Source organism: Schistocerca americana, chromosome 3 (genome assembly GCF_021461395.2).
Source record: "Schistocerca americana isolate TAMUIC-IGC-003095 chromosome 3, iqSchAmer2.1, whole genome shotgun sequence".
NCBI classification, from domain to species: Eukaryota; Metazoa; Arthropoda; class Insecta; order Orthoptera; family Acrididae; genus Schistocerca; species Schistocerca americana.
In genome coordinates this window covers 293,341,925-293,369,530 of record NC_060121.1, presented here as the reverse complement: position 1 = coordinate 293,369,530, position 27,606 = coordinate 293,341,925, and the positions used below count along the sequence as shown (strand labels likewise).

The 27,606-nt window shown below is 41.7% G+C and overlaps 1 protein-coding gene across 1 annotated transcript in view; it reads right to left on the bottom strand.

Annotated features, from left to right (window-relative positions):
- The window catches only part of LOC124605550 (condensin-2 complex subunit D3-like), a 158,284-nt gene that overhangs the window by 33,882 nt on the left and 96,796 nt on the right, over nt 1-27,606 (bottom strand). Inside the window, exons 6-7 of the mRNA XM_047137307.1 lie at nt 27,002-27,176; nt 4,665-4,842 (exon numbers count right to left, since the gene is read on the bottom strand). Of these exons, the coding sequence (XP_046993263.1) occupies nt 4,665-4,842; nt 27,002-27,176 (353 nt within the window). The remainder of the gene's footprint in view (nt 1-4,664; nt 4,843-27,001; nt 27,177-27,606) is intronic.

Sequence of the window (27,606 nt, the reverse complement as noted above, 5' to 3'; positions counted from 1 at the left end):
AGTGCTCTGATACACCCACAGTCCAACTGAAAAGCAGAATGCTTCGTGTGCACTTTAAGCAACAGATGGCCAAGCTTCGCACCACCCACACACGGGAACAGGCACTGCAACTCTTCCTTGCCTCCTACTGTTTCCACCCATGAGACAGACCATCATCAGCAGACCTTCTCCGTGGCTGCCGCCATTGAATGCTGCTACAGTTGCTGCATACAATGCAGCATCCAGTGCCGGCAATGGTTCACAAGTATCGCTTTGCGCTGCATGATCTTTTTCTTTTCGGGGTTTATGGCAGCTGTGGGCACTGGGAAAGAGGTAAGATCCAGGAATGCATTGGTTCTTTTATGTACTTGATTGCAGGTGCGATGGCTTGCAGCACCGCCACCAGAACCAAATTCATGCATGTCATTTGCCCAGTGATTCTGCTGCTTTTCTTCCCTCAGATTCATGGCCTCATGGGACTGTGCGGCCTTTGAAGCCACCCACTTGTTCCAGCATGGCACCCCAGTAGGAGCGGATGGACAATGCGCCCTCGCCCCTGCCATCCTCGCTCTCTGACCCAATGGACCTGGAACCGCTATTTCCATTGCTGTCCCCGTCATCATCCCAGGACATGCCTTCAGGCCTGGACATGTGTCCTGGCAGCAGTTTTCCGGAGGATGTTCCTGTTGCCTCGCAAGCCAGATAGCTGTGTATGGTTGGGAGTATGTCGTCTTCCAAAGGCATAGTTCCCTACTTATCTCTACATCCAGCATCCTGCCTCTCTCCCAGTTGTCATACACATCCACCCTACATGACAACGGTGCAGCTTTTTTCAAGGGGGAGGAATGTGTTGGTGTAAGCTATGGCCAGCACACTGGTTGGCAAAGATGTAGCAAGAAGATCGATAGCAGGTGCTGGATCAACAGTGTCTATCAGGAAGGCCAAAGGCAGACTCGCAAGCAACATGCCACCAATGCGCAGTCTCAGTCATTAGCTCAGCTGCTCAGTCACTGGTGCACTAACTCGCACTCCAAGTTCGCAACTGTTAGTACACTGTGACCAGTGTAGTGTTTATAGCAGGACTTCTACTTCACCAGCAGCAAGGCTAACATGGACTATGATTAGAAGAGCTCGTACCACAACATATGGACACTCTTAAAAAAAAGTAGATTCCTGTTAATCTAAATAAATAACCCTGTTAATATATGTGTGTAGCTGTGTTGTAGAAAGAGGACACCAGCCACCAAACAACATCCTCTCTCTTGACCCCTATGGGACAAGACTCAACAGTGTAGATGAGGACACTACAGTGGTGACAAGGATACAACACTATTTATAGGGAAATTTGCAGTTTGGAAATGATGATTAAACACTCTAAGGTTCTTGTTGAAGCATGAAAAAGTTGTAGGTATAAAATTTTAGATTGTCCATCTCTCAGTTATAAAGGAAACCATAACGTCCTAACTGATTCAAACATATCAATAATTTGAAAGAGTGTAGAGAGCACAAAAGCAAAGCACAGAAAATCCCCAGATGGTTTACAACATATAGGAGGAAGGTCTAAGCTCAACTGGGAGGATGGTCTAAGCTCAGCTGCTTTTAACAAAAGGAAAATGATCAAACTACTGTAAGACACTACACACAGATACTAGACAACACTTTTAAAAAATAATAATATTTGGGGGACAGGAAACACTAGGCCTATGAAACTGATAGCAACATATGCAGACAAAACTGTAGCAAAAACAATGTAAATGGGGTAGGTTCCTGGACATGGAAGTATACATAGCGAATGCCTAAAAGCTATTTAAATTGCAGATGAAACTATTCAGTATGTACACAACAAGAACAAATGGATGGAAACATGGACAAGAAATACTGCACGAAGGTATACTACTCCACAACAGAGCATGAATTTTTTGGTAACACTGGGGGAAAAAACTATAAAATTTCCCAAAAACTGTATGGAGAAGCAATTTCAAAGGAAAAAGAGCAGATAGGTTTCCGAAGTAAATGATTAGAAAGTATCTTGACAGCTCTTGGGAAGCCCATCTGGTTTTTGTACACCTCCAAACGCATATGACACTGCCCTTTCAATGGATTGTGATATGCAATGCAATGTAGTAGCATAAATTTCCAGCCCTTGAAAGCTGTATGAAACATGAACCCAAACATTTCTGCAAGTATTAGATTGGGAAGACTGCATGGAAGTCCAATTCCACTGGAAGGCAGGGGCTACAAGTGGTGGATCGTAAAGACCAACAAATGTGGCTAAATATGGCAGCAGTTGTAACAAACTTGCCTGAATAAATTTAACCCGACACTGGAAGCAGTGCTAGTACTCCACCAAACATGGAGGAGGCATTGCAATATCTTCAGTTAACCTGCAGCAATTTAAAAAAAATGCTGCACAAAAAACTCCAACTTCTATCCACAATAGTCAGTAACCACTGAGAGATCAAATTATATGAAATCTTCCCAGTTCTCAAGACTTGTCTGTAAGTGATCGTTTTTATTGGAGTTATGTAAAGTCTCTGTGGTATACCAACAAACTAAAACTGCATTTATATCACATCACAACTAAAATTTCATATACCAGTGTTATGAAAAGGTCAAACTGTTATTTACCAAAGAGAGGAAGCATAGAGTCATAGACAGAGAAAACAAAAAAATTGCCAAATTTATGGCTTTCAGGCAAAAAAATCCTTCTTCAGCAACAGAAAACACACACACACACACACACACACACACACACACACACACACACACACACACACACACAAAATAAATAAAAAAGCAAGGGACTCACACACAAATGGTTACTGTTTACAGGCGCTTGTGTCAAAACTGAGTGGCCATAGACGGTAGCAGTGTGTGTGCGTGTGTGTGTGTGTGTGTGTGTGTGTTTTCTGTTACTGAAGAAGGGCTATTTCATCTGAAAGCTGAAGTTTAGCAGTCTTTTCATTATGTCTGTCTACAACACAAAGCCTCCTCAATCTGTTGAGGAGCAAACTATCCTATTTAATGAAAATAAACAATTTTTGAAAATATAATGTAATTGGGTAGATACAAAATCTACTCACCAAGCAGTAGCAGAAGGTGTTGCCAGCATACACTCTCTGCCTGCACTCATTCATCCTAACTGATAACTTAGTGATAGCCATGCCGATGTGAAAGGCCAAACAGTGTTTACATAACAACTGGTACATGAAACGTTTCATTTCACAGGTGGCTCTCTCTTTGATAGTATAAGTTTTGCTAGTTACAGGGCTGGTACTAGTGGTAGGAGGAGGGTGATTAAGGCAAGTCTTATGGCAGGGATGGCCACAGGTGTAGGACCCACACAATGGAAAAATGGGTACTGAAGGAGAATAGGGTTTGACAAGGATACTGTGGAGATTGGGAGGGTGACAAAAAGCCATTTTATGTGTGGTAGACAAAATGGAAGACAGAATGAACCTCATATCAGGGCATGATTGTAGGAAATCTTAGCCTTGTCAAAGCAGATGATAATACATTGAAGAACAGGATAATACTGATTGACAATACTGAGTCTGAATGACAATACTGACCTGCTCTATGCACCCTCTTACCACTCCCTATACAAGTTCTGTAACGGGCAAAACATACTATTAATGAGAGAGCCACCTGTGGAATGACGCACGCCATGTACCAGATGTTACGTAAACACTGTTTGGCCTATTACATTGGCATGATTACCACTAAGTTATCAGTTAGTATGAATGGGAATAAGGAGAGGGCGTATATTGCCAACACAAAATATCTTGTTTTAGAGCATGCGATAACATGACAGTCATGACCTCAGTGCCTGTTTCACCTAACACGCCATCTAGATTCTTCCGCCAAGACCCCAGTTTCTCAGAACTCAGCAGGTGGGAACTAGCGCTACAACATGTCCTTGGTTCTTGCCACCCACCTGACATCAGTTTACAATAATTTCTTCCGTCTCAGCATTTCTTCACAATAACTACTCCTTTCTTCACTCCGTTTTTGTTTTCTGTGCCTTTGATTTTCTTACCTGTCTATTTTTGCTGTATCCCTCCCACCTCTGTCACATACATTGCACTTAGCTTTTCACTCTTATTAACTCATGCTCGATGTTTTAGCACTAATCTCTATCTTCCATATTACCGTGACCTGGGGTTCTTGGCGGTTTTTCCAAAACTCTCCCAATTTCCTAAACATCACCAGTCCTTTCCCATGACCCCTCTTCCTTTTCCTTCAACCCTTCTGACAAAAAAGGAACCTCTGTAACCACTGGCTTCGAAAACTTGTTAATTTCAATACCTTTATAGTTGTGTTCTTCTGCCACCACTTGGTGAGTAGTATTTTTTTTTAAATCTATGAAATTACATAAAATCTATCCTATTCATATTGTTGTTATTCCATCCTGGACTTTCCATTGTTTAAAAGTTAAAATAATGATGATACACCATATCACAAGAAAAAACAACTTTGTAATAATCATGTAGAACATCTGAAAAATGTATTATGAAGCCAATTTGCAACTAACAGAAAATTAACAATATATGTCCACCATTCTGAAAATAAAATCATATCTGTCTTGGATATCACAGTTTCAACCTAAATTTTAAAATTTTCACATCCCTGTTGCTCACTACTAAACACTTCCAGTTAAAGTTGAAGGAATAACAGTAGCTTACCTTATACACAAATCAGCCAACACATTGATGACATTTACTTTTACTATTATATCATCTGTCTCACGTAACACACACCCCAAAAGGGATACTACATCCTTGGCAAACAGATCATTTTGAAGGCTCATCTTACCAAGTGTAATTACAGCCATGGCCTGCAGTGGAGTATTTTCCAGTGGCACTGTAAAATTATTCATGTTTTAGTACACTTCACAGACATAAAAAAACAGAGAAAATATTAAACTTACACAATTTTGTTATCTTTCTTAGCTACAGAGCCCTGATTAGTCTAAGTATAATACACTAGCAAACCTTTCAATGCTTTGCAACTGCTAAATATGTCTAGGAATTGGATATATGACCCAATCTCCTTCTATCTACCTCTCTCTGTCCATTATCCTCCTACCTCCCCCCCCCCCCCTCGGCACACAATTTGTCCTCTCTGTCCATCTCCTCCTTGTCCACGTGCGCCCCCCCCCCCCCCCCTCTGTCCATCTCCTCTTCTGTCCTCTCTCTAACCTTGAATGTTAATTATTGTTTTTGCAAACAAAACCTTGACTGGGAGTTGAATTCACTTAAAAGTGAATGGGAGAATGGTTCTTATCATTGGTGTACAGAACACGAGAGACCCATCTTCAGCTGCTCGATCTGTGAGGATAGTAGCTTAAGTAACAGCACTCATCAACATTTTAATCTGTGGGTGGATAGGACTGCAACATTTCAGATGATTCAGATCCTGGAGTAGTTTTCTAATCTTAAGCCAATAAACCACAGAAACCACTTCACTGTTTTCTATTAAAACCAACTGTGAGGAAGAAAATAAAATGGCACTTTGTTGTGTATGTAGCTGTTGTTAAAAATTACGTATAAGGAAAAAGGCATTTGAGAGAAACCATTTGTCTAATGGTTTAAATGCCCTGTTATTGTAGTTAAAATTGACTATGAAAACGTTAACAAAACTGCACATTTTCATAGCACAGTGTTTTCTTTCTCACAGTTAGCTTTAACAGAAAACCAGCAAATTGTTGTTTATGAAAAAATACATCCTATGTCAGAGTGAACATTTATTAGAGCACCTTGTAAAAATTTGGAGTAAATTGGTCAAGCACTTTTCGAAATTTTTGCTAACACAGTTCCCACTTTATACATGACATATATTAGTATATTGTATTTATTAAAAATATAAATGGCCAATGTCCGTCCAAACATTTATTAGAGTATCATGTAAAAATCTGAAGTAAATTGGTCAAGAACAGTTCAAGATTTGTGCTAAGTTAACCCTTAAAAGTGTTTATTTATATATGTAAATAAATTATACACAACTGCAACCCGCTGGATGCTGGTGAAGTGTCACTGTTAAAGTGTGAACTAATATAGTTTGTGTGAAAGTGTTCTGGACATCAAAATAGAGGCAGACAGATACGAAAAAAGCCGCCTATACTGTCGCAAACCAGCACCCAGCACTATGCTACTACCAGTAATGATGTAACTTCCCGGATTCTCCCGAAATCATCTGAAGATGAACCTGAAAGGGTTCGAAAACCGGTTAATATAATAAAGCATTATTAATGAAAAAAGTGACTGGTTGCAGTTGTGTATAATTTATGTACATTAATATACAGTCACGGTTCTAAAATATCCGTAATGGATAAGCATAATCAGTTTACTTATATATTATGTATGTAAATTTATATAATAAAAATACTAAGAATATGTAGCCTACCTTGATCCAAAAATTTATTAGACTATCGTGTAAAAATCTGAAGTAAATCGCTCAAGAATTTTTCAAGATATTTGAGATAGCCTTTCCCCTTTGTATAGTATATTAAATAGTTATATACCATATATATTAAAAATATGTAACCTATGTCCATCTGAACATTTATTAGAATATCATGTTGTAATTTGAAGTAAATCAGTCAAGAATTGTTTGAGATTTTGGTAACAAAGTTAAACAACGACTTGCCTTTATACAGTAGTATAGGTAACAGAAGACAACTAAACATGATACTCTTTTCGCAGTTTTCTTCAGTAATTACTTGACTCACAATTTTCATACATTGTTCTTGGATTGTGTCTATGTGATGTCTCAGTTGTTGACAATAAATGTCAACAGTGGTGATTACATGTTGGGGGAGCAATTCCTAGTACACCACACTGTTGCTGTTCCAAAAGATGCATAACATTATCTTCTGTGGATGCGCATAGGTCTTTGTATGGGGAGATGCTGCTTTGTTTGGGCTCAACCATTCCTTTCTTTTCCATGTGTTAGCATAAAAACACCATTTCTCATCACCAGTAATGATACAAGACAGGAATGGTCTGTGTTGTTCATGAGTCAACTGATGACAAGCAAGCAGAGATGCACATATAGCCACCTGCTGATTTTTGTGATTTTGGCTTGGGGCATGTGGTACACATACACTCAATTTTTGAGCCTTCCAAATTGCATGCGAGTAACAGACGATGGTAGAATGATCACAGTTCATCAGATTGGCCCTATTTCGAGTACACTGATGTGGATAACTGAGGATTAGGGGTTTAAATTATCTTCCTGAAACACCAAAATTCTTCCTGACTCTGGAGAGTCACTAAGGTAAAAATAATCCTCCTTAAAACGAGAAAATCATATCCATGTGGTGCTCTGTTCAATGGCATTATCCCCATACATGATGCAAATGTTTTTGGCTGCCTCTGCTGCTGTAATCCCTCTACTGAACTCAAATAGAAGAATATGTCGGAAATGTTTTGATTTCTCCACCTGGCACTCCATTTCCACAGATCTGTGCACTACCTCTAAATGAAAAAATGAGAATATGTAAACTCAAACTGCAGTATCATCAATGACTGCATTGTGGCACATAGCATTTCATGGCCAGGAATCAGACAGCATTCAGCTCATGGTCGATAGGCGGTGGCACCAGCTCCACTTAACAGTGCAGGTGCAACCACCCCTAAGTCGCTTTGTTGGTAACCCCTGCAATGCCAGCCAACATACATACAGAAAATAGCAACCTACTGACTACAGGCCAATCATGCCATGCCACGCCACCAAGGGCTCCCCGGTGGCCTGTGTACTCCTGCATGCCTGGACTAGTTAAAAAGTGCACGCTCCACCATGGATGGCAGTGCAAAATCAGGCTTTAGTCCCACAAAGTGTTTGGACTCATCATTTGTAACTATGGATATATACAGACTTGAATTGGTAGTGTTGTATGATTGTGATAGGGACTCAGTGTACAATTCCGTCAGACAGTGTTTGTATGCAGAGCTTGAGTGAACTTCAACTGAGAAATTAAACTCGTTTTCCCACTCGCACCTCCAGTCTTCATTGTTCCACACTTCCCGGATACAACACAGATAGCAACAGTGAATAACAAATAGAAAATGACAATCAATAAATAAATCCACAGCAACCAAAATACCAACATGCAAAACAAAAGTGCTACAGCTTTGTGCCACCATAATGTATTAGTGTTGTTCCTGTGTAATGTTGTTACCACGCCTGGTAAGGTATACTAGGAGCATGAACAGCGTCAGGTGCTTAGTGGTCACTGAGAAGGACAAGCAGATACTGCATACTCATATGAGACATTGTTATCAGCACTTGACATTCGAAAGGGTTTCCACAGTGGATCTCCATTTGGCTGGCTGGTCGAATCGTATAATATTTACATTTGTGTGACATTCAAATGTGCAGTGGCCTGATGTTGGACTGCTTGGGAATATGAGAGCATGCAACTGTCATCAGAGAGCAAGTAATGGACTCTCTGCAACATTATGAGTCATCCCACACCATTGGTCAGAGACTAGCAGCAGACAGACTACGAACTTACCATCCCAAGTGTATGCTAACATTAGTATTACAACACTGATGGTTGCATTTGGTGTGACGCCATGCATGGGAAGCAAAGACTATAGAGGAATGGCTCTGAGCACTATGGGACTCAACTGCTGAGGTCATTAGTCCCCTAGAACTTAGAACTAGTTAAACCTAACCAACCTAAGGACATCACAAACATCCATGCCCGAGGCAGGATTCGAACCTGCGACCGTAGCGGTCTTGCGGTTCCAGACTGCAGCGCCTTTAACCGCACGGCCACTTCGGCCGGCTGTAGAGGAATGACATCGCATTGTGTTCAGCAGCAAATCATGTTTCTGCACAACCCCGGATGACCATTGATGGCGAGTATCGTAGTGACCTCAGAAGAAGTACCACTCTTCAAATATTTTGTAGAGGAAAGTGACGTTGAGAGCCATAAGATTGTGGCTGGTAAGGACCAAGGGAACTCTGACAGCACAACGGTATGTCACAGGCACACTTCATCCACATATGTTGCCTCCCGTGCGACAGTATCATGGTTCTATTTTTCAACAGGACAATCCACATCCGCACATGGCTTGTGTCTCTATAAACTGTCTGCGTAATGTTGAGGTATTCGTGTGGCCAGAAAAAGTATGGATCGACAATTCATTCCGCTGTGGAAACAACAGCATCTGTTACAACTACTGCAGCAGTAGCAACAACAATGCGCAAAACAGCTGGGTTCACTTTTGCGATATGAGTCACAAAACTGCAAGGCTTACCCTGCAAGCATCCGCAAAAACAAGTTAAGATGAAAGCATTAGCATCTTCAGACCCATCACTCGATATGGCTTTACAAATTGCGCAAGTACTTGAAATAGCCACTTCCGCTCAGGATACATTTGAAAACAATGTTGATGTATGTAGATTATCTAGTAGCCAATGTTGACAATACACTGATTTCAGACAGTTACAGACACCATCTCTAGGACTTAAGTCCACCACTACTGCATAAAGTGGCCAATAATTTGCCCAGCTCACCATTGCATTCAGAGAAGCACCAGTACAGATAATTTCACTGTCGTAACCAACATGAGAGACACACAATCACTCCTCCATATCGTTGCCTTCATGGCTTCATACTGCTACATTACAGAAATCATGTCCAGAGTGTTGTGTGAAACACACGCTACCAGTCTCTCATGACCTGAGGTGCAACACAGGCCACAAATCAGTTCACTTAACTAGTTTGTGCCTGATCATGTGGCCATCAACAACAGAGCCATCCCAGCAGTAACAAACTCCAACCAAACTGATGAATCAGCTAACCATCAACACTCAGTAGATGGAGATTCAGATGTACATTTGGGCTGTAGTGTGACTAATCAACTGGCACACACAACAACACACTCGTGCCCCCAGTCTACAGAAAGCAGAGTGGCTATTAATAATGTGCAGTGGCCAGCAGATATCACTAACAGGACCAAATAAAGTGTCAGTAATTTACAATCAAGTAGCTCTCACACTAACACTGCCAGTAGTTAGTTTAATAGTAGCATTAACACATTTGGACTATGCACTCACATATTATTTGAGTTCCAAATCGACTACAATAACTCAATTTAGTAATCTGGTAACTTTAGTGGTAATCATGAGAAAAGATTTTAAGGCACACATTATGTTAAAATAACCAGTGTAACCACACTTATGCTGAGCATGAGCAAACTCAATCACAATGTGCTACGCTGTTCAAACACAGCTACAAGAAAAGCTTGCAGATGATCAGACTGAGGCAGACAATATATCTGAAACGAAGTGTTTAATTCCACACACCGTTCGCTGCATTTCAAGTGCACGTTTTCAACTTCTTGCACATGTGGCATTATGCCATAATAAAGAACCAAACATGAGATAACATAGTACTGGTATTCCAAGAAAATTTATATCCCGAAAACTACATTGAAAAGCTTAATATCAGATCGTGGCCTACTTCACTAGGAATCTGGACATATGAATGTGCACTTTAAATATGCACTTTAAATGTGCACATTTTAGTATGGGTCACGAAATTTCGATGCTCTTGGAGTATCATCTGATGTCTTGTTTCTTTTATGACATAATGTAAGATCTAATGTTTTACACGCATGAACATACGGGCTCCCAACGACATCGTAGCTGCGCAGCAAGCGCGGTGATGCCTGTCATCTGGCACTCTCTGGCAACTGCAGAAACGAACCTATTTCTAATAGGTCGCGGGAAAATATTCTGAATGGTGGTTTGATAAGCTTTGCTATCAAAGTAAACTTCATTTCACACAAGCTGAACTACATGCAAGAATGTACAATGAATTTCTTAAAACACAGAGTGTTTGACTCTCATTTAAAAATCAACTCTTTGAAAACGAGCCATTTGGATGAATTATGAGCCCAGAAGATCAGACATTTATGTTGTTATTAAAAATTTTACTGGCACATTTGTGTGATATATCTTACATTGAAACACGCGCATAAAAGACCAACATTATATGTAAAAGCTTAGCTTCTCTTGCAGCGTATTAATCTTACAGACCAATATTATATGTGGAAGCTTTGCTTTTCGTGTAGCAACACTATGTATATTAATTTAAACCATTAGCTTTTTCTGTTTGTGTGTTCACACTTCTTAACAGTGATGTTGCTATTGGCTAACTACATCACATGTCCTCAACTCTGACTACCCGCTGTCATCGGCTGGCGAGATCACCTGACATGAGCTATGCCTGGCTCACAAAAGGGGAACGCAATCTCGATTTCAATGCTTTGGAAAGTAACATGCGGTGTTTGGTGGAATTCGAATTTATTCTTTCATAATACAAAAATATGCAGCGTACATGTTTCTGCTCATGAAAGATCTTTCCAAAATATGTTTTTTTTCCCCCGTGTTTCATTTTCTAAAGAGCCGGGAAATTCTATGGCCATGTATTAGACCATAACCATTCAAAGGACTAATAAGTTATCCAGTTATGAGAGAAAATATACTCTCAGTTAACAGGGAAAAAGCATGTTTTCACCCGGGAGAAAGTGTATTTTTAACAGGGAAATCCGGGAATTTCTTTTTCCTTGTCCGCGTATACACCCTGAAAATATAGGCTCAACCACCTTTCACAACTCATCAATGAAATTATTCTACAAGAATCATAAAAACGTATAAAGTAAAGCTATAAATAAAAGTATTATTAAGTTGTGGCCACTTCCCTTGAAACTGAGTCTTCCTAAAATGTGGTTCAACATCATTCGTCCAGTTGGTATAATAAACTAAAATGAATTGGTTTATGCAGTCTGTGAATACAGCCAGTGTCATGGCAACAGCTGCTCGTGTGTATGGTCATATACCTCCAGGAAAGACACGTCTGATACAAACACATATGAAGCATAACTGAGCATTTCATGTACATAATCACTCTCACCAGTGATCAAAGATAATGTACACCCTGTATACAGCTGTCCTGGAGTTAGAATCTCATCACCCATTAAATATCCACGGTATCACTATAATTAGAGTAGCTGACCCCAAACTGATATTATAAAAGACTTACAATTTTTTAATAAGCAGTTCGTACCTCATGTATTCTGTTCATTGAATATATTTTCATTTTTCCCAATACGTGTCGTAGTCTCTAACTTTCCCAATGGACCCAATTTGCTACAATTTTATATATGTGTGAAATTGCAAAGGATAGCAAGTTTCATGGATGTGCAAGGTTATGACTGACTTTTCGAAATTATTAAGGCAAAAAGGGTAATTTTTTTTTCACTTTTGTAACATTCTTGTAGAATAACTGAAGGGGTTTACGGAAGAAGAAGCTAACCCAGAACATTTTGAGTTACTGCATGTTACAAGTGTAATTAAATTCAAAGACAACAGCAGAAATTGAATAAGACTGTTGTGGCTCGACGCGCAGTTACACGCATCATCTACATGTGGCGCTGTCTGCCAGCCATGCAGCAGCAGTGCCACCTAAGTGGCCAGCCAGCCAGCGGCCACTAGACTTAAACTCAGTTATGATTTGACTGTTAAAGTGTACACACGTCTTACTTCGTTTACTTGATCTGTGACTTTCATGTATTGCGTCTTCCTTGAAATATATTTGTTCAACTTGAAGTTTTAACAATTGGCAACGAGGTAGTGATTTTTCTTTTCCATCGTTGACCCACGTTTCCATGGCTACTTTAGAGCAACTATTGCAAAGTCTCATAGAACAGCAATCGCTTCTCACAAATGCGATTCGTGATTTCGTCGCGGCATCAAATGCGGGGCATGTCTCGTTGTTGTCTCTACCTCCTTACGACGATACGGCGGAAGTCTGGTCTGATTACGAAAAACGTCTTCGACAGCACTTCTGGGCATTTCATGTCACGGACGAACAAACATGTAAGTCTCTGTTCCTTTCATGGATTTCACCTCAAATGTATCGGTTGTTGTCGCAATTGGCTCCTTTGAAAGATCCTGCGTCTTTATCCTTTGCTGAAATGTGCTCACTTCTGTCCGTCTATTTTCAAAAGCAAACACATGCGGTAGTGTTGTGTACATAGTTCCGCATAGTCAGCGCGTACACAACTTTCCCACTAGAGCGGGCCCCACTAAGCACAACAGCGCAGGCACAGCGCTCGTCCGTCTCCGCACTACGAGATGGCGCTGCCACAGACACGGACCAAATTCTGCTTCCGCTGATCCGCGTATTAATATGTAACGCAGCCAATGAGATTGGTGCTAATGTAGAACCTTTTCTCCTCGCAGATCAAACTCGCGCAGTGATACATGAACACGCGAGGTATGATAACGAGTGTACAGACCTCAGATTAGACAGTCTCCATTTGTCTGTACCAGTCTGCATTTGTCTGCAACAGTCTGTACGAGTTCTACATTTGTCTGTACCAGTGTAGTCAAGTTTCAGTCTGTGCCTAATAAGATTACCATATTCCTGTACTTAGCCATGAAGATAAATGTATAGACACTTTTGTCAAGTATCAGAGATATATGTGAGAATAAGATTAACGTACCAATACCAAAGGAACTGCAGATTGTCAATTGTAAATAGCATCCAGAACCAAGTTAAGTAATTTTTATGCATGTTATTATTTTAATAAATGTATGTGAAAAATTAATCAAGTTCTGTTTAAAGTTGGTCACCGTCAATCTGCTACTCTAAGCGTGCAAGTGGCATTTCTATCGTCTGACCTAACGGCGGAAGATAAACACGCCACGATAACGCCACGAGGCATATTGCTGACACTTGCCTACCTCGTTAGAGTGACAAGTCAAATAATCTGATGGTGTGTGTACTGAAGGTCTTACAGTACGCACACCACAGGTAACCTCTCGTGTTGCCTTTTATCGCTGTCAAAAACAACCGAATCAATCCTATCACACTTGGGCTGCTGAACTTCACGGCCTCAGTAGAAAGTATCAATTTGTTACTGAAGTTCACAAAGAATCCTACACTGATTCCGTAGTACAGGATGCTATTATCCGATCGGCGCTAGACAAAGAAGTTTGGCAACGTGCCCTTCAGTTGGCAAATCCAATTCTAGATGAAGTCCTGTCCATTGCTCAGTCTTTTGAAATTTCTCACTCCACTGGAGCGCAAATAGAGGCATGGGGCGACGTCGGGGAAATACAACCTCTGTGCGATGTTGACGAAGCGTGTGGTGTGTCCCCGCCGGCCGACGTGGCCGCAGTATGCTCCCAAGCGTAAACAAACCTCTAAGAAACTGCAGCAAAACCCACGGCAACTTCCTTCATGTCTGCGGTGTTTTATGAAACATTCACGAGAAGATTGTCCACAATGTTGGGCCGTGTGTCACAAATGCAAAAAAAAGGGTCATGAGTCATCCATTTGCAAATCCGACCGCATAAATGATGTTCATGAACATGACGCTGACTCTGATTCTGTGTTGTCTGTCAATTGTACTTCTTCCCTTTCAGGGAAGTTATTCCTCGCTGTCCAAATACTTGGTCGAGATATTCGCATGCAGGTGGATACTGGTTCTGCTGCCACGATCATCAATTCTCAGACGTATCTTCAGTTGGGTTCTCCAGTCCTGTCACCTGTCACTAGGCAATTACGGACTTACAATAAACAGAAGATTTCTCTCTTGGGACAATTTGATGCTAAGGTATCTTACAAATCTGTCATTCGCACTGTTACCATATTTGTGCTCGACCATAGTAACATGAAGAATCTTTTGGGTTTCGATGCCTTTCGAGTTTTTGGGTTCTCCATAGATGACACTGTCAATATCGTCTCTGATGCTATTACTTATGCTCAATTGGATTCCTTGTCGATGACATTTTTGTCCCTTTTTTCTCCAGGGTTAGGCAGAGCAAACGACTTTGAAGCTCACATCATGCTCAAACCCACTGCTCGGCCTATGTTTTTTAGGGCTCGGCCCATTACTGTGGCCCTTCATGATCCGGTCAAACGGGAGCTGGATTGTCTCACTGCTTCAGGGGTCTTGCTTCCTGTCACTTCCAGTGGGTGGTCCTCTCCTGTCGTTGTCGTTGCTAAGCCAAAGGGTGATATTCGTCTCTGTGGCAATTTCAAAGCCACTCTAAATGCTCAATGCCTTATTGACACTTACCCTATGCCTCGACCTGAAGAATTGTTCACTAAACTTGCTGGAGGCCAGTATTTTTCTAAAGTTGACCTGTCAGAAGCTTATCATCAACTTCCTCTCGACGCTGCTTCCCGGCAGTTTCTGGTCCTTAACACGCCTTTTGGCCTCTATCAATACCAACGATTGCTATTCGGGATTGCCAGCACCCCTGCTCTCTTTCAGTGATTCTTGGAACAATTATTGCTCACTGTCCCTGGGTGTATAAATTACCAGGACGACATTGTTCTCACTGGCTCCACCACTGACGAACATCTTCAAAATCTCCTCACACTATTTCATGTCTTACAGACTGCCGGCCTTAAGTGTAATCTTCCGAAATCCAAATTTTTTTAGGCATCTATCACGTACTTGGGGTTTCAATTCTCTCAGGATGGTATACATCCGCTTCAGCAAACGGTCACTGTGATCCATGCCCTTCCTCACCCTACATCTGTTAAGAAACTGCAGGCCTTCTTGGAGAAAATAGCACACTATCACAAGTTTTTACTGTCTGCTGCTTCGGTGGCCCAGCCATTGCACCGCCTGTTGCATAAAAACATGTCTTTTCACTGGTCCACGCCATGCGATGCAGCTTTCCAGATTTTATTTATTTAGCGTACGGCTAATACAGACATATCATACAATTACATATACATATGTACATATTGACACACAAGAAACTTAAGTTTGTCTTTACAACTGAATATCCAGTCCTTCAATCCAGCGCACTGCATCTGGAGTTGCTAGCAGGAAGTCCTCTTTGGCGCCGTGATAGGCTCGAATCCTGCATTCACTGACAATGTGGTGAACAGTCTGGTATGGAGCCCCGCAGTCACAAGCTGGATCAGGCAGCTTCTTCCACTTAAAGAGAGCATCCCTGCATCGCCCATGGCTGGTGCGGATTCTGTTGAGAGTAGACCACGTCTTGCGTGGTAAGTCTAATCCACTTGGAAGTTTAGCACCTGAGAAGATGTTATGCAGGTGCACATCTGTCACTGCTTCCCACCGACCTTTCCATTCTTCAAAAGGTTTGAAATTCTTAGCAACCATGTCAGCAGCATCGCACAGAGTTGGATGACGTGATTTCAGTCTCTTGCGATTTAAAAGTGGCAGGTCGCTATGCACGGGTAGGTTAGAATTCCTGGAGATCTTGTGGGATTCTCTCATAAGGGCAGCACATCTGCGTAGATCAGGAGGCATTATACCGGTTAACAGTGGAAGCCAATAAACTGGAGTAGATCTGATTGTGCCAGATATTATGCGCATTGTTGTATTCAGCTGGGTATCAACAAGCCTTGTATGATGAATATTCATCCAAACAGGTGCACAATACTCAGCACTTGAGTATACCAAGCCCAGAGCTGAAGTTCGCAGGGTGGTTGCTGAAGATCCCCAGGTAGTTCCGCATAGCTTATGGAGGATGTTGTTTCGAGTCCACAGCTTTTGAGCTAAGTTAAGGTGTTGTTTGAAGCATAGTGTACGATCCAGGATGACACCAAGATATTTTGGGTTCCAGTTGTGACGAAGAATTCTGTCTCTGAAACTTACCTCCAGTTTTACGTTCGCCAACTGGTTATTTAGATGGAAGCAACACACTTCTGTTTTACTCACATTGGGTTGGAGTCTCCAGATTTTGAAGTAATTGTCTAATACAGACAGGTCATTGGCTTTCCAGGCATTGAAGACTATGCTGAAACAGGTCCCGTGTCTGGCTACTTATCGAGCTGGCCAACATCTTGTTCTTGCCACGGGTGCCTCTCAATACGGGGTCGGTGCAGTCCTTGCGCACCATTTTTCTGACAGTTCTGAACAACCCATTGCTTATGCCCCCAAAACGCTCACGGATGCCCAACAAAAGTATTCTCAAATTGAAAAAGAAGCTTTGCCCATTATTTATGCTCTTCATAAGTTTGGTGTTTTTCTCTATGGATCCAAATTTCATCTTGTTACAGATCACAAACCACTTGTTTCCTTGTTTCATACATCAACGCCAGTTCCCGACAAGGCTGCACACCACCTCCAGCATTGGGCTCTTTGTCTCGTTTCAATTATGAGATTCATTTCTGGCCGACGGCTCAACATGCGAATGCTGATACACTGTCTCGCCTTCCCATGGGTCTTGATCTGGCATTCGATAGGGACGAACTTTTGTGTTTCCACCAGGATGTTGCTGAGCAGCGGGTTGTGAATGGGTTCCCCATCACCGGGGATCGGCTGGCAACTGCTACGGGTTCTGACCCTACCCTCTCCCAGGTTTTACTCTGTATTCAGAAGGGTTTGCCAGATTGTCCGTCTGCTAAGACTTCTGATCCATTGCGGAACTACTACACTTTGCATTACTGCCTCACGGCTAGGGATGGTGTTATCCTCCTTTCCACCGAAAATGCTTCGCCGCGTGTTGTGGTACCTGCATCTTAGCGTGCTTCGGTCTTGTGCCTCCTTCACCAAGGGCACTGGGGTGCCTCTCGCACAAAATCTCTGGCGCGCCGGCATGTGTACTGGCCCGGCCGGCATCGACTCTCAAATCGCACACATGGTCGCTGCCTGCGGCCCTTGTGAGTCACAGGCCGCCGCCCCAAAGTCATCTTTGTCACCGTGGCCTTCGCCCGAGAAGCCCTGGGAGCGTATTCATGCTGACTTTGCGGGACCTTTTTTAGGTACTTATTGGCTTCTCATTATTGACGCCTACTCTAACTTTCCTTTCATTGTCTGTTGCACGTCGCCTACCATCACGGCAACCACCAATGCTCAAGCTCGCATTTTCTCTTTGGAAGGCCTTCCCTCTACTCATGTTACTGATAATGGTCCGCAATTTGCCTCTTCCGATTTTGCGGATTTTTGTGCCCGTCACAGCACCATGCATGTCACGGCCCCTTTTTTTTATCACTTTTGTAAGATTCTTGTAGAATAACTGAAGGGGTTTACAGAAGAAGAAGCTAACCCAGAAGAATGCATTTTGAGTTACTGCATGTTACAAGTGTAATTAAATTCAAAGACAACAGCAGAAATTGAATAAGACTGTTGTGACTCGGCGCGCAGTGATCCTCTACATGCGGCACTGTCTGCCAGCCATGCAGCAGCAGTGCCACCTAAGCGGAGAGCCAGCCAGCGGCCGCTAGACTTGGACTCAGTTATGATCTGACTGTTAAAGTGTACACACGTCTTACTTCATTTACTTGATCTGTGACTTTCATGTATTGCGTCTTCCTTGAAATATATTTGTTCAACTTGAAGTTTTAACAATTAGCAACGAGGTAGTGATTTTTCTTTTCCATCGTTGACCCACGTTTCCACGGCTACTTTAGAGCAACTATTGCAAAGTCTCATAGAACAGCAATCGCTTCTCACAAATGCGATTAGTGACTTCGTCGCGGCATCAAATGCGGGGCATGTCTCGTTGTTGTCTCTACCTCCTTACGACGATACGGCGGAAGTCTGGTCTGATTACGAAAAACGTCTTCGACAGCACTTCTGGGCATTTCATGTCACGGACGAACAAACATGTAAGTCTCTGTTCCTTTCATGGATTTCACCTCAAATGTATCGGTTGTTGTCGCAATTGGCTCCTTTGAAAGATCCTGCGTCTTTATCCTTTGCTGAAATGTGCTCACTTCTGTCCATCTATTTTCAATAGCAAATACATGTGGTAGTGTTGTGTACATAGTTCCGCGTAGTCAGCGCGTACACAACTTTCCCACTAGAGCGCGCCCCATGAAGCACAACAGCGCAGGCACAGAGCTCGTCCGTCTCCGCACTACGAGATGGCGCTGCCACAGACACGGACCAAATTCTGCTTCCGCTGATCCGCGTATTAATATGTAACGCAGTCAATGAGATTGCTGCTAATGTAGAACCTTTTCTCCTCGCAGATCAAACTCGCGCAGTGATACATGAACACGCGAAGTATGATAACGAGTGTACTGACCTCCGATTAGTCAGTCTCCATTTGTCTGTACCAGTCTGCATTTGTCTGCAACAGTCTGTACGAGTTCTACATTTGTCTGTACCAGTGTAGTCAAGTTTCAGTCCTTGCCTAATAAGATTACCATATTCCTGCACATAGCCATGAAGATAAATGTATAGACACTTTTGTCAAGTATCAGAGATATATGTGAGAATAAGATTAACGTACCAATACCAAAGGAACTTCAGATTGTCAATTGTAAATAGCATCCAGAACCAAGTTAAGTAACTTTTATGCTTGTTATTATTTTAATAAATGTATGTGAAAAATTAATCAAGTTCTGTTTAAAGTTGGTCACCATCAATCTGCTACTCTAAGCGTGCACGGAAGAAGATAAACACGCTATGATAAGACCACGAGACAAATTACTGACACTCGCCTACTTCGTTAGAGCGACAAGTCAAATAATCTGATGGTGTGTGTACTAAAGGTCTTACAGTACGCACACCACAGGTAGCCTCTCGTGTTGCCTTTTATTGTTGACAAAAACAACCGAATCAATCCCATCGCACTTGGGCTGCTGAACTTCACGGCCTCAGTAGAAAGTATCAATTTGTTACTGAAGTTCACAAAGAATCCTACGCTGATTCCATAGTACAGGATGCTATTATCCGATCGGCGCCTGACAAAGAAGTTAGGCAACGTGCCCTTCAGTTGGCAAATCCAATTCTAGATGAAGTCCTATCCGTCCCTCAGTATTTTGAAATTTCTCACTCCGCTGGAGTGCAAATAGAGGCATGGGGCGACGTCGGGGAAATACAACCTCTGTGCGATGTTGACGAAGCGTGTGGTGTGTCCCCGCCGGCCGACGTGGCCGCAGTATGCTCCCAAGCGTAAACAAACCTCTAAGAAACTGCAGCAAAACCCACGGCAACTTCCTTCATGTCTGCGGTGTTTTATGAAACATTCACGAGAAGATTGTCCACAATGTTGGGCCGTGTGTCACAAATGCAAAAAAAAGGGTCATGAGTCATCCATTTGCAAATCCGACCGCATAAATGATGTTCATGAACATGACGCTGACTCTGATTCTGTGTTGTCTGTCAATTGTACTTCTTCCCTTTCAGGGAAGTTATTCCTCGCTGTCCAAATACTTGGTCGAGATATTCGCATGCAGGTGGATACTGGTTCTGCTGCCACGATCATCAATTCTCAGACGTATCTTCAGTTGGGTTCTCCAGTCCTGTCACCTGTCACTAGGCAATTACGGACTTACAATAAACAGAAGATTTCTCTCTTGGGACAATTTGATGCTAAGGTATCTTACAAATCTGTCATTCGCACTGTTACCATATTTGTGCTCGACCATAGTAACATGAAGAATCTTTTGGGTTTCGATGCCTTTCGAGTTTTTGGGTTCTCCATAGATGACACTGTCAATATCGTCTCTGATGCTATTACTTATGCTCAATTGGATTCCTTGTCGATGACATTTTTGTCCCTTTTTTCTCCAGGGTTAGGCAGAGCAAACGACTTTGAAGCTCACATCATGCTCAAACCCACTGCTCGGCCTATGTTTTTTAGGGCTCGGCCCATTACTGTGGCCCTTCATGATCCGGTCAAACGGGAGCTGGATTGTCTCACTGCTTCAGGGGTCTTGCTTCCTGTCACTTCCAGTGGGTGGTCCTCTCCTGTCGTTGTTGTTGCTAAGCCAAAGGGTGATATTCGTCTCTGTGGCAATTTCAAAGCCACTCTAAATGCTCAATGCCTTATTGACACTTACCCTATGCCTCGACCTGAAGAATTGTTCACTAAACTTGCTGGAGGCCAGTATTTTTCTAAAGTTGACCTGTCAGAAGCTTATCATCAACTTCCTCTCGACGCTGCTTCCCGGCAGTTTCTGGTCCTTAACACGCGTTCGGCCTCTATCAATACCAACGATTGCTATTCGTGGATGCCAGCGCCCCTGCTCTCTTTCAGCGATTCTTGGAACAATTATTGCTTACTGTCCCTGGGTGTATAAATAACCAGGATGACATTGTTGTCACTGGCTCCACCACTGATGAACATCTTCAAAATCTCCTCACACTTTTTCATGTCTTACAGACTGCCAGTCTTAAGTGTAACCTTCCAAAATCCAAAATTTTTTTAGGCATCTATCACGTACTTGGGGTTTCAACTCTCTCAGGATGGTATTCATTCGCTTCAGCAAACTGTCACTGCGATCCATGCCCTTCCTCACCCTACATCTGTTAAGAAACTGCAGGCCTTCTTGGGGAAAATAGCATAGTATCACAAGTTTTTACCGTCTGCTGCTTCGGTGGCTCAGCCGTTGCACCGCCTGTTGCATAAAAACATGCCTTTTCACTGGTCCGCGCCACGCGATGCGGCTTTCCAGAAATTGAAGACTATGCTGAAACAGGCCCTGTGCCTGGCTACTTATCGAGCTGGCCAACATCTTGTTCTTGCCACGGGTGCCTCTCAATACGGGGTCGGTGCAGTCCTTGCGCACCGTTTTTCTGACAGTTCTGAACAACCCATTGCTTATGCCTCCAAAATGCTCATGGATGCCCAACAAAAGTATTCTCAAATTGAAAAAGAAGCTTTGCCCATTATTTATGCTCTTCATAAGTTTGGTGTTTTTCTCTATGGATCCAAATTTCATCTTGTTACAGATCACAAACCACTTGTTTCCTTGTTTCATTCATCAACGTCACTTCGCGACAAGACTGCACACCGCCTCCAGCATTGGGCTCTTTGTCTCGTTTCAATTATGAGATTCATTTCCGGCCGACGGCTCAACATGCGAATGCTGATACACTGTCTCGCCATCCCATGGGTCTTGATCTGGCATTCGATAGGGACGAACTTTTGTGTTTCCACCTGGATGTTGCCGAGCAGCGGGTTGTGAACGGGTTCCCCATCACCGGGGACCGGCTGGCGGCTGCTACGGGTTCTGACCCTACCCTCTCCCAGGTTTTACGCTGTATTCAGAAGGGTTGGCCAGATTGTCCGTCTGCTATGACTTCTGATCTGTTGCGGAACTACTACGCTTTGCATTACCGCCTCATGGCTAGGGATGGTGTTATCCTCCGTTCCACCGAAAATGCTTCGCCGCGTGTTGTGGTACCTGCGTCTTTGCGTGCTTCGGTCTTGTGCCTCTTTCACCAAGGGCACTGGGGTGCCTCTCGCACAAAATCTCTGGCGCGCCGGCATGTGTACTGGCCCGGCCGGCATCGACTCTCAAATCGCACACATGGTCGCTTCCTGCGGCCCTTGTGAGTCACAGGCCGCCACCCCTAAGTCATCTTTGTCACCGTGGCCTTCGCCTGAGAAGCCCTGGGAGCGTATTCATGCTGACTTTGCGGGACCTTTTTTAGGTACTTATTGGCTTCTCATTATTGACGCCTACTCTAACTTTCCTTTCATTGTCCGTTGCACATCACCTACCACCACGGCAACCACCATTACTCAAGCTCGCATTTTCTCTTTGGAAGGCCTTCCCTCTACTCATGTTACTGATAATGGTCCGCAATTTGCCTCTTCCGATTTTGCGGATTTTTGTGCCCGTCACAGCACCATGCATGTCACGGCCCCTTTTTTTTATCACTTTTGTAAGATTATTGTAGAATAACTGAAGGGGTTTACAGAAGAAGAAGCTAACCCAGAAGAATGCATTTTGAGTTACTGCATGTTACAAGTGTAATTAAATTCAAAGACAACAGCAGTAATTGAATAAGACCGTTGTGACTCGGCGCGCACTTACGCGCATCCTCTACATGCGGCACTGTCTGCCAGCCATGCAGTAGCAGTGCCACCTAAGCGGACAGCCAGCCAGCGGCCGCTAGACTTGGACTCAGTTATGATCTGACTGTTAAAGTGTACACACGACTTACTTCGTTTACTTGATCTGTGACTTTCATGTATTGCGTCTTCTTTGAAATATATTTGTTCAACTTGAAGTTATAACAAAGACAAAGTAATTTATACAGCAGGCAGTTGTTTCTAGTGGTACATTGGGAACTACTTGTTATTAGTATATAGTCCATTTGAAAACATAACAAATTATTTGATCAAACTAATTATTACTAAACTGAGGGTTAGCATTTTTTTCTGCCAACCTCTTCAGTTCTGATGGAGAAGGATTATTCCTTTGAAATGTGTCACTTTTAGTGCTTTTGCATTGTGAAAGGTGGTTGAGCCTACACTTTAACATTGCTAAATGTAACTGGCTTCAAATATGGCTGAACGCCACACAGATGGGTTCACATGACAGAAAACAATGTTTACACATGGGAAACTACAGGTTGTAATATCAAGAATATTAGGGAATGGATAGACTACTACTCACCATAAAGATGGCCTGTTGCGTTGCTGACAGGCAGAACAAAAAGACTGCTACACATTATGGCCAAAGCCTCCCTCAGAGAGAGAGGGAGAGAGAGAGGGGGAGAGAGAGAGAGAGAGAGAGAGAGAGAGGGAGAGAGAGAGAGAGAGAGAGAGAGAGAGGGAGAGGAAAGGGGGGGGGGGGGCGGCGGCACCGCATTCACAAAAGTAAGCACACCTCATACACCATACACACTTGACTGCTACCACCAGCAGCTCTGACCGGTCAGAAGCCTTTGGCCAAAAGCTATAATGTGTAACAGTCTTTTCACTGTCTGTCCACAGCTCAACAGGTCACCTTTAAGTTGAAAAAACAATATTTAAATTAAAAGCACAAATAAGTTTGTAACATTTTTGCACTAAATATGCTTTTTCTTCTAGTGCAGTAATTATAGATGCCATTAGTCCTTCAGAACTCTACTTGATTGTTTCAAACAAATTTCGTGAGAGGAAATATGTACTATGATTCTGTTGTTAAAATATCTAACTTCTTAAGCAGTTGTCTACAAGGTAGTCAAGGCTGAGCATCACATATTATTTTTATGGCACATTATTGTGCAATGAAGACTTTCTTCTTAAAAATGAATTATTGCAGAATGCAAACCTGTATGAAGTTACTAAATGAAAATAAGATAAGAATTAACTTACAGATTCCTCTCTCCCTGCAATCGGTAATATTACAAAGTGCAAAATGGGCTGCAAATGAACTGACTTATAAGCTTAAGCTCTAATCAGTATGGGGATTGAGATTAAAAAATATTGAGGATACTACCTTGCTTACTAACTCCTGCCCATGTTTTAAACTTATTATTGATACTGTATGCTTTTAAGCTGCCCCTAATGGGCACTGAGTTCATAACTATAACTAAAGAAAAGTTCATGTTCTAATGTTGATTTTACTTTGTTACTGTAAAGACCTATTTGCCAAATAAATATATCAAATATTGTGACACACAATGGAATCTGAAGCATAACATGCATAAACAGATCAATGATCCAGCATGACAAATCTTTTCTCACATTGTGACTTAAAGGATACACCTTTCTCATGAGCAAAATAACATTATTGATCATTGAATAGAATTTAACTCCAACTTTCTTGTCCTCACTTTTCAATAGGATAAATACTGTAATGGAAAGTCCTTAGTGGAATGTAAGTAATCAAAGAAACGAAGATTATGCACTCACAGTCTAGCTCTGATCTTGAATGATTGAGAACCACATTAACACAACCAAAAACATTGTTACACTTCTGGACAGGAATTGCAGGCTTCAAACTCCACTAGCCACTGCCCTATGCCCCGCCTCCCTGGTCAGCATTCACTCCACTTCAATCATTCTACACCCAGGTCTCCTTCACCATAACCTCCCTCTCCCTCTGTTAAATCTTCCCCCTGTCCACACCTTCACATCATTGTGCACCACATAAAACTCCCACTACTTGCATCAGATACAAAGCTGATTGGTGCCAAATTTCTATCTTGTGCACTTGCTGCCTCTTCCTCCCATTCGTCAGTCATCCTTATCTCCAAACATCCCTCCTGCTCCTTGCTTTCTTTCTCCCCTTGCCCCCTCTATTCAATACGAAACCTCACCCCCGTCAAGTTTCTCTGCCATTCCAGTGTAGTCAGAGAGGATACTCTAGCCACGATGGTGTATGTGTTAGCTTTCAAGAAGAACTTGTAAGTGCCTAATGACCACTTGATGCCTCTACTATACTTCAGTCGTTCCCTTAGTAATAGAACAAAGATATTTTAGGTAATATGAATAATGTTTAAAAGATACTAAAGAATAGACTGAATGTTTTCTAGGCCATGACCCTACATATGTAATTATTCAAAAGATACAATACCAACATCATCTACTATGTTAGAGTTTAAAACCATCAACAATGCTGACTAGCTGACTGCAGTATCATTTAACCCATTTTAAGAACATCTGCTTCTTTCTTTTTTTTTTTACTCCGTGTCTTTCTCAACTTCTTCAGGACAGTATTGAGAAGCTTCACCAATAGCAAAAATATATCTGCTTCTTTCTTTTTCATGAACCACTGCTTTCTCTACACTTAACAGTGGCTTGCTATGAAAAATTCTAATATAAACGTCCACAGTACTCACTGACAAGGGTACACATGAACAAATGTTACTCTTCACGTTAGATTTCAAATCTCCTGTAAACCCTGTAAAGTTTAAAATCATGCCTCCATCATGGCTGTAAACCTTCTACAAAATACTAAATTCTACCTTATCTAGATAGGCCTGGCATGTTAATAACTTTTAATTTTTGACAAAAAGTTTAAAGTCCCGATAAAAGCATGGTTTTAATATTTGACAAGTCTTGTCTTACTGACAGAAATGTTGGCCGGACTAACTGATAGTGGAGAAAGCTGAGCTTACAGTGAAAGTTCCATTATTAGGCAGAATAACAGACTTGTTACATAAGAAAAATATCATGCAATGCTCTGGTATACATGGTCATTTTTCTTCCCATTCCTTTAGCAATATGTTGTTTATTGCTCAGGCATTATGCTTTAGTTGTACATCCGAATTTTCACCAATATGCACAAGTATTTCTTCAGTTTTCAAAAAACTTTTTACCCCTGTCTGCAATTTTCAGAAGAGTTTATTCAGTTCTATCTTATTTCTTTCTTTAATATATTGTATTTCGAACATAATAATCTGGATAGCGAATGTCATTGCCACTCAAAATTTTGAATAGTTTTCACCACGCATTTTTTAATTTGTTGGTTTACACTTACAGACATGCTGTCCTCTTTGCTCTATTATTTCAGATTTGAACTTGTTCCTTAACACCACCAGGTAATGCAACTGATGATAGAAACATGAAGAGGCTTGACACATCCCTTAGTGGGGTGCAGAATGCAGAACCTACAAGCTGACTGAGATACATCCAATTTGCCTCCGTTGAGCTTCAACTTCAGAGGCTGCCTGAGATGCACACAGTTCAAAGCAGCAAGATGCTCATCGAAATGACGACCTTTAGTAACTGCCCAATGAACATCATGTGCGTCAGCCTGAGAATTAAATGACACACTAGTGGTAGATAAATATATTATAATTTAACTCTCCAGCAAAAAGAAGAAGGGTTCTGTAAAATGTGTTTCAAAACTGTCATGTAAAAAGATTCAATCCATATTAGTTACATACATCATGGACCACTAATTAAGATGAATAAAGAAATAAATGTCTCTTCTTATATCATTTCTGTTCAGTGCCACTAGCAACTGGTGCATGTTGCATAGGATGTTTCTGACATCTAGTTGATCAAGATGGATGTCCTAAATGCTTTTACAATGATTATCAAGCTAAATGTGATTGTCCTCTCCTTCATCAGACACATTTTTCAAATGTTTGTGAACCCATTACCTCAAAACAGATTTCTGCCACTATCTCACATTAATGTGCATGCATAAAACTATTATTATTTCTAAAATTCACAACAGGCACTATACATTATGAGAGATCCAAACTGAGAGCACATCTCATTATATGAAAATAGATATAAGACAGACATCAGACTATCAGAAATATAGCTGGATCACAAAGAAAAGCATTTACTCTAATGATGCAGGAATTATCTGTTTGCCTACCTGGGAGCTTTTTCGGAAACAAAAGCTTTACAAGTCTGTACTCCGTGTCTTTCTCAACTTCTTCAGGACAGTATTGAGAAGCTTCACCAATAGCAAAAATATATCGAGAAAATTCTGGCACATTTGGCATCTTCCCAGTATCAGGATGATGCTCCTTTATGTAATCCTCACACATCTAAAAATTAAAAAAAAGAGTATGTGTAAAACAGCTAGTATATACAAGAATGAATTGGTAAGTGTGGTAAACTTCTATGAAAAAAAAAATATTACAAATGGTAAACTTCATTAAGCTGGTAACTGTGATTCTTGTAATATTTTTGTTCTAACTAAAACCACATGTGCACATGACTGGCATTATCAGCACTGTCAAGTGATTTGAATAACACATTTCACACATCACTTTGTTGCAACACACAACATAAAAACACATTGTGACTCATGGAATATGTATAATTTCTGCTCATAAGTACCAGGTTTAACAATGAGTGCAATGTTAGGAGTGCCACATGGCAAGGCAGCTTAAACAATTCAGTAAGGAAGTGAATTGCACACAGAGCCAGAGCAGAATGAGGGTGAGCATCGGACAGTAACAGCCTACATCACAG